This window comes from Microtus oregoni, unplaced genomic scaffold (assembly GCF_018167655.1).
Source record: "Microtus oregoni isolate MIOR12 unplaced genomic scaffold, Mior012 000011F_ref0000422, whole genome shotgun sequence".
NCBI lineage: Eukaryota > Metazoa > Chordata > Mammalia > Rodentia > Cricetidae > Microtus > Microtus oregoni.
The window spans coordinates 38078856-38092346 of record NW_024543070.1 but is presented as its reverse complement, the minus strand read 5'-3'; the positions used below and the strand labels follow the sequence as shown (position 1 = coordinate 38092346).

Here is a 13491-nt window from a genome sequence, read left to right as displayed (position 1 = left end):
TATTATATACCGTGCGACCCTGGACTCAGCTACCAGCACCAAAAAAGGAAGGAAGTGGGGAGGTAAATTTGAAAAATCTTCTATTAAAAAACTTGATCCATATTTTTAAATCTTTCCTGAAGAAATCTCTTGTGAGCTTTTATTATTGTTTCATACATAAATTACTTAGGAATAAAAAAATACCAAATGGAAATCCATATATATGTAACCGTTGAGAAATAAAACTAAGAGAGCAGATGCCAATTCCTTATGAGGCCATCACACTCTGACGGAGGTATTTCAGAAGACAATGTACAGACATTACAAACCTGAACACACCACGAGCAAATCAAGTCTAGAATGGTGGACAATGGGCTTCACTGTAGGAATGCAGGTCAGCACGACTGTGAACGAGGACAAAAAGCTCCAAATTAGCAAAGTGAAGACTACAGAGAGCTAGGAAAAGAAACCAGGTGGCTCAGAAGGTCAGGGTGCCTGAGCCCCACAGTGAAAGGTTGATGACCACAGTAAGACCCCAAGAATCCATTCAAGGTAGAAGAAAACGCTCAAGTTTGACCCGTTTCCCACAGTACATCATGGTGATCACAACCCCGTCCCACTCACATAGAAAATAACCATTCTTTTTTAAAAGAACAAAAGAGGCATTCACACCCAAATAAAACTAATATACAAAAAGTTTATAACCAACATCATCTTATTAATGAAATATTGCACTCATGTCCCTGTGGTTCAAGAATAAAACAAAAGTATTTACTAATACTGATAAATCAAAAAGCAAATCAAAGTCAGAAGTAACTAGAAAAAAAGCAACAATGACAGAAGACTGGGAAAGAAAGGAAATCACATCATATTTTCCTCAGATGCAGGACTGAGCACACACATGTGCACACATGTAGAATGAGAAGACACATACATCAACTATGTTACTGTTTATTTCCAACAAATTGAAAATATCAACTGATAGCATTTAACCTAAGAAGAGATGTACAACATCTTTATAGAGAAACATTGTTAAGAGCAACTGAAAGCTCCAACAGAAGGACATGCCATCTTCATTCAATGCATAAGATAATAGATTTCCCTAAGGTTAACCTACATATGCCATGTAACACATATCAAAACCACAGCTGGCTTTTCTCCTGAATTCACAAACTCATTCCAACATTTACTAGTACATGAAAAAGGTTTAGAATCACCATAGCAATCTTAACAACAATTAGTAGCAAATATAAAGACTTAACTAGAAGGTACAATAATAAGACCATGTGGTTGGTGCAAGGACAGATTAAAAAGACTGAGAAAAGAGAATAGAGAATTGATCATTCAGTGGTCAAGGAAGAGTTTCCAGTAAGTGGTACCGAAGCAGCAGTGTGATCTGTGATAGATCGGTGAACTTCTCTTGTCCTACCAGAAACTGAAGCTAGGACCCTCACGCATGCTGGTCAGCTGCTACTAATTCACACCCACCAACTACTGGATAAACTTTTAAGAAAATATAGGCATATCTTCATAACCTTGTTAAAGGAAAATGAGAACCAAACAATCAATGCCGTTACAAGCAGAGGGCATGTGAGAGAGACAGAGATCACAGACTACTCTTCCATGGCAGAGCTCTGGCTTTCAGGCTCAGGTTTTATTTTAAAAATTCCTACAATCAAGTACAAAAAGTTCAAGGAATTAAAAACTAGCCAAGAAAGGGACACTAGAAACTCTGGGGATTATAGCATGGTTCTCACAATTAACAAACACATGGAATTATGGAAACTCATCTGAACACTTCAAAGGATGGGTTTACTGTGAGTGAATTATATGTCAAAGGTTACTTTATTTTCTACCGTTCCTAGCATGAGAATTACTGAGCTCCCGCTGCCTACTCCCAATATCCTAAACATTTCTTCATTTCTGAGTCCAATTCTAATTTCCCACGCCTGTCACTGTAACTCTACTATGCAGCAGGTTACATAAGGGTAAGGGCCACGATTACATTATTTGCTAATTGTTGACGCCTCCAATGATTGAATCAACTTGATAAATATTTGAGAGATGATATGAAATTGTTTTCCCCAGTGCTGGGAATCTGATTGATCTAAGCCAGGGCCGTGTGCACGCGCACAAGTGCTCTTCTGCTAACCCTCCTCCTATCTCTCACTGCTTCTTTACCTCTTCTGGAAATCTTCCAGAAGGGAATCTCCCGAGTCTGGGTGAAGGCAGTTCTACCCTGACAACAGTGGAGCCATCCCAACAGCTTTCTCGTCCTCGCTGGCATTATACTCTCAGCACACCCTCTGGCCTCTACTCTACACCTGGGATGTAACCATGTCTACTGCTTCCTGGACCATCGCCCTGGTGCAGCTACTGCTATCTCTGGGGTATAACAGTTGCCTCCTGATTCCCTTCAACCCACCCCCTTCTGTACCATCCTTTCCAGTCTGCACAGGATCTTATTAAAATGGAACAACTTCTCAAAAGCCTCTAAAAGCTTTAATTTTCAAGTCCTTAGAATCAAAAAAGCAATCTTCTGTTGACATGCCACTTCAGTTACTGTATATACTGGCCCTTGCCTTCATCCTGTTCCCTCAATAAGACACAGTTTCCTATCAGCCACTTCTCAGTGAGGTACAGCCTCCTTCCACTTTGCACATCCCATCCTGCAATCGCTGTCACTGTCCCCAATACATGATTCCTGCTCTTTCCTTCCCTCTCCATAGCTTACCATCTTTCAACACCCTACCTGATCTTTTACTAAACCTGCCTTGCCTGATGGAAGACAGAACAAGACAGTGGTGGTTTCTGGCTGTTTTGCTCACTGACACTTCAAAAGTACTAATTACTACAGCCTGATATATTGTAAACTATATACAGTCAATAAATTAATGAGCTCAAAATTTCAGTTTACCATATAACTATAAGTCAGTGTATCAAATTACCTTCAATATCGCTTTCAAATATAAATATACAACAAAGCAAAAGCTTTAGCTTCCTTATTCTTAGTATAATTGGCATTAATAAAGCTCCCCACAAGGAGGCACTAAAACAACACAGAAACCTAAGAATCAAAACTAGCAACAAGAAGAGACACAAGTACACAAAACGCTGCCTAAAGCTGCTAAGAGCTAGACCCACAAACAAGAGCCTCGTCATGCACTGAGACAGGCCGCACAGCCACCACTGGCACACTTTCTATAACTAGATTATCCTTACTCCCAAACTAGAAAGCAAAAAGAGAAAGAAAGAAAGAAAGAAAGAAAGAAAGAAAGAAAGAAAGAGGCTCAATTCTATCCCCAAGAACCGAGTTGACTGGGCAACCTTCCACAGTAAATGCTCCCACCTACATCTGCAGGATGACCATTCTCCAAACTTCCTAGGCGCTTATTCTATTGGACTCTCCCTGGTTTTAGTACCAGGTTCCCGATCAACTCAATCTTTCTCATTCATGAGAGCAAGTACTTCAAACCAAATATTATACTTCACCTCAGTTCTGACAACCCGAGTTTATCCAACTTCAACATTCTAATTAATGAACAGTCATTAAGATGATGTCTACTTTTGTAGGCCAGGTTGTCCTAGACCCTGTGACTCTCCTAAGTAAGGCTCCCAAGTGTTGGATTATAGACATCATGTGTCCTAATTTTACATAAGGAAAGCAAATGCGGGGGGGTCCTCTTCCCAGGAGAATTTTCTAGAATATACTTCAAAATAAAACAACAGGCTGAGGATACACTTATGGGAAACACAAAGCACATTTAAATCTCTGGGACTCATCTCTAAGAACACAGAAAATTAAATGAAGGATTTATTACTGTACCTGGTGTAAGCAATTATAACTTGAATGGAAAGGTATCCTGGCATTCGGGAGCCACACCACACAACAAAATTCACAGAAGAGATTTTTCTAAGGGGAAGAATCAGGAGGGTGGCTGCCTCTGTTCGGGCAAGGAGCAGCAGGGGAGTTAGCAGAAGAAGGCAGGTTATATGGAGTTTCGGGGGGGGGGGGGGTGAGGAGTAGTGGGATTTCAAGCCCAGAGCTTGTGGATTTTATTCAGTAGGGTGGGGCAGGGTCCAGCTTTAGGAGAGTAGTGTTCTATGAGTGGAATCTGGCAGTTTGAGGACTCAGGGGAAAGCCGTGGCCACTGGTGCGCTCCAGGGGCTTACACTTGGAGTTAGGCTAGCTGCTACCCATCTGCATCTCCTCCCCTACGGCACTTGGGTTACATGTGGGTGCTGGGATCCAAAATCAAATCTTCATGTGTGGTGGTCTGAATGAAAGTAAGAAAGACACCTAGAAATAGACAGCTTCCAAATGAAGATTTTGTTGCCTGAGTGTGAAACAAGAATCTATTGTGTACTCCACAGACCTTTCAACACAGTTTGAAAAAGAACCAAACAGTTTCGTCTGTGACTGTTAAGGGACAGACTTCGTAGGGAGATGCAAGATATTTGCTTGTTCACCCCAGAGAGGGAGCCCATGATAGACCAAAGTACAGATACCAACAAAGTCCAACTTGGTGAACCAGCATGTTTTATTGGGGATACTTATGGAATATGGGTGAGGGGTTACTTACAGGAGCAGAAATGACTCAAGACAGCTGTTTCATTAAAGTTCACCCCAAGTGGGTAGCAGCTTACAAAAGCTGGGTTATATAAGAAACAGGAGCAGACATATAAATGAAGTCTCTTTGAAGGGTGTTTTAGATTCAGTACAAACTAAAGCATCAATATTTGCCTGATCTTCTGGTGAAGGGTTTTTGTTTTATTGTTTTTAGCATAAGAAAACAATGTAGGAAGATTGATTTGATTCCTTCAAAAAATGGATAACAAAGAATTTTACATACCTTAAATGCTTATAACTGAAGATGGCTTCCATGCATATTTTATAGAGAACATTTTGTATTACTGTAGAAATGCTGTATATATTTAATGTATTTTACACAGCAAATGAGATTACTAGTTCTGAGAGATTAGGGACCACTCAGCAAGGGAGTCATCCTGTGCTGGAGGAGACAGACCTATGTGCATAGAGTTTTATATCTTTTTGTGAATAGAAGAGTATGTGTGTCTTTTTCAGAAACAGAGAAATTTCTAAAGGATTGTTAGTCTAGAGGGCCAATACCCAAGGTGATCCTGACCACCACATATGCACCCTGGCATATACCCACATGCAATGCATAAATGCATGCAAGATACAGCAGCAGAGTGCTGGCCCTGGATTCACAACACAATGGCAGAGGGAAAAGAGCAGATCAACAGATGTGACACAGCGACACACACACACGGCTGTCTTCGAATGTTCGACAGCAACAGCATTTATTCTTCTGCTTTACTTACTGTACAGATAAAAGCTCTATTAAATTTAGTCATAAAGGGCCTTTATGATGCTCTCTTAGAACACTTATTGAACTTAAAAACTAAAATCAATTTGCTAAAGCTTTTGGAAAAAAGAAAAGCCATTAATTATCACCCATGGGTTTTTCAGTTAAATGTAACATCACCCAAAAATTGTAGGCTAGAAACTGAAGGTATTACATAAGACTATCAATTTTTATTCATAGACCAATCTTCCATTCTATACATACAAGTCATTTACAACTACCTTTAATAAAGTTAAAATTTCATACATATAATTAAATAAAACACTATTGTACTTTTTGTTGTACTGTCTGAAACTCAGTACCCAAAGTGAATTAAATGAAAAGCAAATAAATAGCGGCCAGCAGCTTTGGTAATGGAACTGCCTTTGTCTTTCTGCTCCTATTTATAACCACAACCAAGCTGGACTCTGGTGGCATCCATACCTTGGTCTGACATGGGGTTTCTATCTGGGGTGAGTAGAGGTGTATGCTGTGCCTCCCTGAGAAAACAGTGTCATCCAACAATGCACTGTATGCATGCCTCGAACCCAAGGTCAGACGAGTGTCCACTTCCCTGGAACCAGACTTAAAGCCATTTGAACTGCACAGTAAGTTTGAGGCCAGCCTAGACTACTGTATGTATTAATAACACAATGAGGATAATAATGCAATGGGATTCTAAGTCCAAAAAGCTTGAAAAATACTTCAACACAGAAAAATTAAAGTCAAAAATTGATTCTTTAGAAAAATTTTAAAAATCGGTAACTTAAGGGTGTCAAGAATGACAGAAAAGTCACAAGAATATAAAATTATACAAAAATTCAAGATCTCCATATAACCTGCTGTTATTCGAAAGATTATTTCATCAACTTTATAGAAATAAATTTAAAATGCTACTAAAATATCAAAAGGCACATCTTACCAAAATAGACAATGCACAAAATATAAAACAATAAACTCCCTACCTTCTTGAAAGAAATATAAACACTTTCATGCAAAGGAAACTAGATTCAGATACTTTTCTACAGAAGCTTGCCAACCATTTAAAAAGTCAAATTTTAAACACTATTTCAGATTAAGTAAAAGCAAGAAAATTTCATTTCATAAAGCCTGCAACAATCAATAAACAGACAGAAGCACTATAAGAAAGAAAAATCACAAGTGCACACCCACACACCTGTAATCCCAGCATCTTGGAAGTAAAAGCAGGATTCCTAGTGCCAAGGCTACCCTGGGCTAAAAAGCAAGTTCCAGGTCAACCTCAGCTACAATGAGCTGTCCTATCTCAAGAAGAAAAGCGAAGAAGAAAGGCCATGACCAGGTGAGTATACACAAGAAAGTCAACAGGACTCACTGGTGAGTTTTCCAGTGTAAGTTACCACACTGAGAGATTAAAGAAGGAAAGCACAAGCTCACCTCACTACGTGCAATACAGTCAAGATACACACTCTTAATTAGCATACCAGAAATCAAAGCAGACTTGCTTATTTTGATAAAAGTTATCTATAAAATACTAGAGCAAATCTTAATGGTCAAACAGTTAAACTCTCCCTTTAAGATCAGGAACCAGACAAGGCTATCCTACATTATCACTAAGAACAGAAGGTGTCATAATTGGCAGGGAACAAACAGAATTCCTGTTCACAAATGACAAACTGTGACTACAGAAAGCAAATGCCAGCAATTAAACACAATGCCCAAGAGGCTAAGACTGAAAATCCACTGCATTTCCATGCAGATGGCAGATGAGATTAGAACAAAGCTTAAAAACAAAGACAGGCAGATAGAGGTGCTCAGGCAGCAGAACAAGCCTGGGACCTCCATTCCATCCCTGGAACTCACGGAGAGGTAGAAAGAGCAGGGCTGTCCTGAGTGCTGTGGCACATGGGCACACACCCCAGAATGGCGTGCATAGTACTATGCCAATGAGAGCAGAAAAATCCTTCAGGGGAAAAAGCCAGAAACTAAACTCAGACACTAAAGGAATGAAAAAGGAATGCATAAAACGCTCTTGATTTGAAAGACTCTTTTGTAAGGTGTCAATTCTTCCCAAAATGACTAAAGTCCAGGTAATAATGAAAATCCCATCAGGATTAGACAGGATAACAACCTGACATGCTGGTATTGAGTTATATGGACATCTGAAGGCTAATTGTAGCCAGGGTACTCTTGAGGAGGAAAGAAGGAAGAAGTGGTGTTATTATCAGGTGTGACAAGATCATGGAATTAATTTAGAAAGACCAACACAACAGAGGTCCAACACAGATCCACACATATACCAACACTTAATAAATGATAAAGGTGGTCAAATAAACCAGAATAAAAAAAAAATCATTTCCAAAGATGATAAGACAGAGAACTAGTTGTCCGGAAGTGAGCAGAACAAGCCAATGCCTCCCACTGTCCTGAGAAATCAACTCAAGGGTAATGAAGTTTAAGGCAATAACCATACAAACAATTTCACGTTCAAAACTAAATGTGTTAAATATCCCCAGGAGGATGCAGCTTACTTAAGGTCAAGGATTTTACTATCAGGGTACTCTTATGTTCTTATTCAGTGCACTATAAAGCAATCAACTACAAACTTGTAGATGAAGAGAGGGGATACTGACAAAATCAAAATCCAGTAAAAGTAAGCCGGGCAGTGGTGGCACACACCTTTAATCCCAGCACTTGGGAGGCAGAGGCAGGCGGATCTCTGTGAGTTCAAGACCAGCCTGTTATTGAGCTAGTTCCAGGACAGGCTCCAAAACCACAGAGAAACCCTGTCTCGAAAAAGAAAAAAAAAAAAATCCAGTAAAAGTAGTTTCTGAGGTGAGCATGGTGGTGCATGCCTTTAGGAAGCAGAGGCAGATGCGTCTCTGGGAGCTTATGCCAGCCTTGTCTATATAGCAAAGTTTGAGCCAGTCAGGGCTACACAGTGAGATCTTGTCTCAATAAAATAATTTATGGAAGTAGAACCACCACTCAGATCTCAAATTCTTAAAAACATTTTTTTCTGGTTGTATCTACTAAAAATGCTCAATAACCATGAAAATCTAAAATAATGAATGTTCCACGCATTCAAATTGGTCTTTGAGCACTAATCCCCAAGTGAATGAGGAGGAAATGAAAGAAAACTCCTGGAAAACAACCGATTCTATTTCTTGGGCATGAAAGTCTGACATCTTGGATCCTGAAAGTACTGCATCACCCTGACATGATCCAATAGAAGATCCATAGTACCCAGATGTAACGTCAAACCAAGCTTGGAGGCTCTCCCCTATTATCAGTCTGTGCCACCAGTTTGAGACGCCGGGCCATGTTATAAAACTGGGAGACAGAATTCTGAGTATGGTAAAATCTGCACAACACGTGGCTCAGTTTCCCCAACAAGTAAATGGAAATATAAATGGATAAACTGTCAGATACACCCACCAATGACAATGCCAGGATTTTGTCTGAACATGAGCAATCAATCAAAGGTTTATTGAGTAAAGTGACATTCTAAGATGCTGAGAAAATAGTTTGTTTTGCTGTAACGGATGGCAGTCCTGAGAGTTGAAGATTCATATGCAAATGTTTAATACTGAAATGATACAGAATACCCCAGACACATTAGCAACTTACTTAGTAATTAAAAGTAAACTAAATAGCACTCAGGAGGCAGAGGCAGGCAGATCTCTGTGAGTTCCGAGGCCAGCCTGGTCTACAAGAGCTAGTTCCAGGACAGGCTCTAAAACTACAGAGAAACCCTGTCTCAAAAACGAAAGAAAACTAAATAGATACGGTAGACAGGTGAATGGACACAGCTTCCCTGGGGAAGGGAGTGCTTTAGGTGAATTAATTCAAACATCCAAATCAGATGAGTGAAGACAGGAAGGCCCTTAGAGAGTACAGAACAGGCGTGTGTGCTCAGGGTAAACCAGGGCTTAGGACACAAAACTCAGCATCACCAAAACCAACTGTGTTAATCACACAGCTACAGACATGGACTTCACACACTTTCAAGGGACTTACTGCTGGCAGGAGAGTCTGCATATTTTGATTAGAGTCTGCTATTGTAGCAAGGTATACCAGGTTCGTATGCAACATCTGCTGATACCTATTAAAACAAAACAAATACCAATATTAAAAAATCTTCCTATCTACTTAAAAACAAGCAGCATTATAATTATTTTTAGAGCTTAATGAAAAATGTGTTACCTGAACATCAATAGAACTTCAACTTTTCCTCTGCAAAATAATTCCAAATGATACATGCTACATTTAAGGTAATGGGAACACAGAGTGATTTCATCATATGCTAGAGACGGTTTAGTTAGTATTATGTGTACATACCTCACTTATATGTAAACCAGTGCTATGAGCTAGCAGCTCTTACTCTCTCCTTACCGGTAGCCTGAGGAATTATGGTTTAGAGACTGCTGAGTTACACACAATTTCATAACTGGTCAAGAGAATAACTGACGCCTAGCGTCAGACACACAGTATGTTAGGTTTTACAAGAACTGAAATAAAGAAGTTCAGTGAACTATGCTTACCACGCCATCCCACCCTCATGCTTCCTTCTGCTTTTGTTGTAGCTCGTTGTTTACAGACAGGGTCTCATTAGGTAGGCCTGACTGACCTGAAACTCACGATGTAGCCCAGACGGGCTGCAACTCAGAGATCCACCTGCCTCTGCTTCCCAAGTGCAGACATAAACAAAATGATAGGACACTAAAATCATTAACAATTCACTTTAAGACAATAAAGTGAATTCTTAATACTTGGGCTATATGGTTAAATATAAGTAGAAAAAATAGCTTTTGGTAACACTGTCTAATAATTAAAGTTGCCTTATAATTTTTAAAGTTAACTCATATAAAACCAGAAACTGGCAGTGATCTAAATCACTGTCTGATCTCAGTACATGAGCAGAACAAGCCCCACACATACAAATTTAAAACCTACACCAAAATGTACCAGTTTCAAGAGCTCTTTTCCAGAGGGCAGGCATGGGACACAGGCCTATGGCCCCTGTACTTGACAAAGCTGGTATAGAAACACAGGCTAGCCTGGGAATGCAGCAAGACAGAACCCAAACACCAAAAATCTGTTATTAGAGAAACTAGCTATAAATTTTAAATGAATGTCAAAAGAATTTTATTCAAATAAATGAAGTATTTCATTTCACATCCAGATTGAAATACTTCTCACCAATTTCACGTTTCTAACGCGGGAAAAGCTTCCACACTACGAAGCCTACACTTTTAGTTCCACTCCTCACATACACCTAATCTGAAAGGAGACATTTGTAAGGGTCCTGGGATAAGCACAGACCAATAAATGATTACTATGGTTAATTATGTTTTTGGAATTCTTCAAACAAGACTGACAGCAAACAGCAGTTGGGACTGTTTTATAATTTTATAGAAGTCTTGCATGGAACTTAATACCACTTTACCCTATTCAAAACCAATCAAACAGTCTTTTTTGGTTTTGACTTTTTTTTTTTTTTTTTTTTTTTGAGACAGGGTTTCTCTGTGTAGCCCTGACTGTCCTGGAACTCCCTCTGTAGTCTGTAGGTTGGCCTCAAATTTAGAGAACCACCTCAATTCTGGCCTCTGCCCTCTAAGTTCTGGGATTAAAGGAGTGTCCTGCCATGGCCAGCCCTCAAAAAATGTTTAATTTTTATTCATGGTGGTAGGAGCAGTATGAGGGCCCTGGGTTCGACCAGAGTTGTTCCTCTCCTTCCACCATGTGGGTTCTGGGTATCGGACACACTTTTTCTTCTGAGTTTTAGAATGTGGGTATGATCCTCAAGTGTGAGCTTTCTAGGACTACCAACTATACCATGGCAAATAAAAATGCCAACCTGAAGCCTTTGCCCACACATTACCATAACAAAGCTTGGGTGTTACACTGATTAGCCTAGCCAGCCTCAGAAAGTCACTTTAAGTGTCCCAACAGGAGCTACAGCAGGCCTTTAAAGTCCCTGCAGCTCTAAATGTCTACACACAAACATGACTCATTTAAATTTTCAAGATATTTACCTAACTGCTCAATATCAGATCTTTTATTTATTTATTTATTTATTTTTTTTTTTTTTTGCTTTTTCAAGACAGGGTTTCTCTGTAGCTTTGGAGCCTGTCCTGGAACTAGCTCTTGTAGACCAGGCTGGTCTCGAACTCACAGAGATCCACCTATCTCTGCCTCCCAAGTGCTGGGATTAAAGGCGTGCGCCACCACCGCCAGGCAACTTTTAATTAATTTGAAGTGATTTTAAATTTACAGAAAAGTTTCAGAATGGGGGAGAGGGAACGTTTTACAGCTCTCTTCCAGACTTCCAACTAGCATCTTAAAGCATGCGCTATCACTCTGCCTCACGTCGACGCACACATACTTTTGTCAAAACCATTTAACAGTCAGTTGCAAACATGAACCTTCAATATCAACTCCCAAACAAGACACCCTCCATGCCACCACAAGGATACTAACATCAATCACAGTACAAGAAACCCCATTCCGATGCACAGAACTGCCTGCAAGTCCTTTTCCTAACATAGGAAGGTGGGCACAAGCAAGTGTTTTGTTGTTGTTGTGTTTTGTTTTATGAGACAAGGTCTCGATTTTATAGTCCCGGCTGGCCCCAGACTGAGTGCACAGATCAGACTGGCCTTACAACAGTCCCACTTTGGGACAGATCTCTGTCTGGATTAGTAATTCTGCTTGCTTTAATCTCCAACTTGCTGAGACAACAGGCAGATTCCAATCAACAGGATAAAGGGAACACTGGAGCAAAAGCACAGTAAGAAAAATAATATTTATCAAAGAATTTATTCTAAGACAACGCAAGTCTCAAAAAATTATTAACAAAAACTTGCTCATTTCTCTTTTTTCTGCATTCTCTTCTGAGTTTGTATGTTAAGTCGTCCAAAATAGTATTTAAAAATCAACAAAAACACAGAATCTGAACTCAGCATATGAAACAAAAATAAAAACATTTTCCTGAGAATTTTAGTCTGCAAATACCACAGCACTTGTTCCTGCGGTTCTCGTGGACTTGTGCTGTTCTATACTGCGTCAAGGACAGAGCGGGTGCACCCGGCACCCACAACACTCCACTCTGCAGCACCACATCATTGCAGGGCACCCTTAATGTTTACACAGTGACAAAACTGGCCAACAATGCCGTTTATGGGGTCCCTGTCTTTCAATGTAACTGTACCTTGTGAACACAAGCTAATGAGAGAGTATCAAACACAGTCAACATCTTACGTCTGACGACGGCAGCTGCTGACAGGCAGCCCAAGTTACGAGAGCCATCAAAATCTTACGTTTGATGACTGTATGGTCCTAACAAGCCTGACAGATACGTACAGATACGAATGGTCACGATTAAAAGAGAGCTCAGCTTCCAAAGACCCCACCAAAAGCCACAACACATTACCTTGCATAAGACAAAATTACCAGTTCTAAGTTTGATTAATTAAAAACTAATCTGAAAAGCTTAGACTTAATGTAAAAATAAGTTTAATGCAGCACATTTGTGGGACGATGCTATAGTTTACAGAATAAAAATTACCTTGGTAAGCAGTAATTTAAACTAAAATTTCATTAAATGGTGACAAATACTCATTTCTGAAATAAGCTGCACCCATCCTAAAATACCAAAAAGAGGCTGCTGATTAAAGCAAAATCTGGACTGATCTAAAAGTATTCAAACATAAAAGGAAGCAATGTCTCAAACATGCGTTAGCAAACATGAAGAACCATGCCTGGGCCCACAGTGTGTTTGCTGATGCTGACGGCCGGAGCCATATCCAGCAGAGAATCACCACCGGGAGTCTGTCTGACAAGGATGAGCTCCTTGTTGTGTTTTAAATGTATTTGTTTTCTCACTTATTTATAAGGCATATGCTGTCCATGGCTAGAACACAGTAAGGGTTTGCTTGGTTTACTTTCTTTGAGACAGGGCCTCGTTAAATGATCCAGGCTGGCCTTGAACTCATGGCAATCCTCCTGCCTCAGCCTTCTGTGTGAAGGGATTAAGCCATCCAGTCTTCTTCTGTGTGTGTGATGGGGGTCTTTATTGTTTCCAAGTTCATGTTTTCTTTCACAGTAGGGTTGGGGGGAGATCCATGGCATTAATCAGGCCTGTCTGCAAGAGCAGGGCTGG

The 13491-nt window shown here is 40.0% G+C and overlaps 1 protein-coding gene across 3 annotated transcripts in view; it reads right to left on the bottom strand.

Moving 5' to 3' along the window:
- The window catches only part of LOC121453409 (protein SSXT), a 55490-nt gene that overhangs the window by 33477 nt on the left and 8522 nt on the right, over positions 1-13491 (bottom strand). For all 3 annotated transcript variants that reach the window (XM_041660158.1, XM_041660159.1, XM_041660160.1), the window contains exon 3: positions 9348-9432. In XM_041660158.1, the coding sequence (XP_041516092.1) occupies positions 9348-9432 (85 nt within the window). The remainder of the gene's footprint in view (positions 1-9347; positions 9433-13491) is intronic.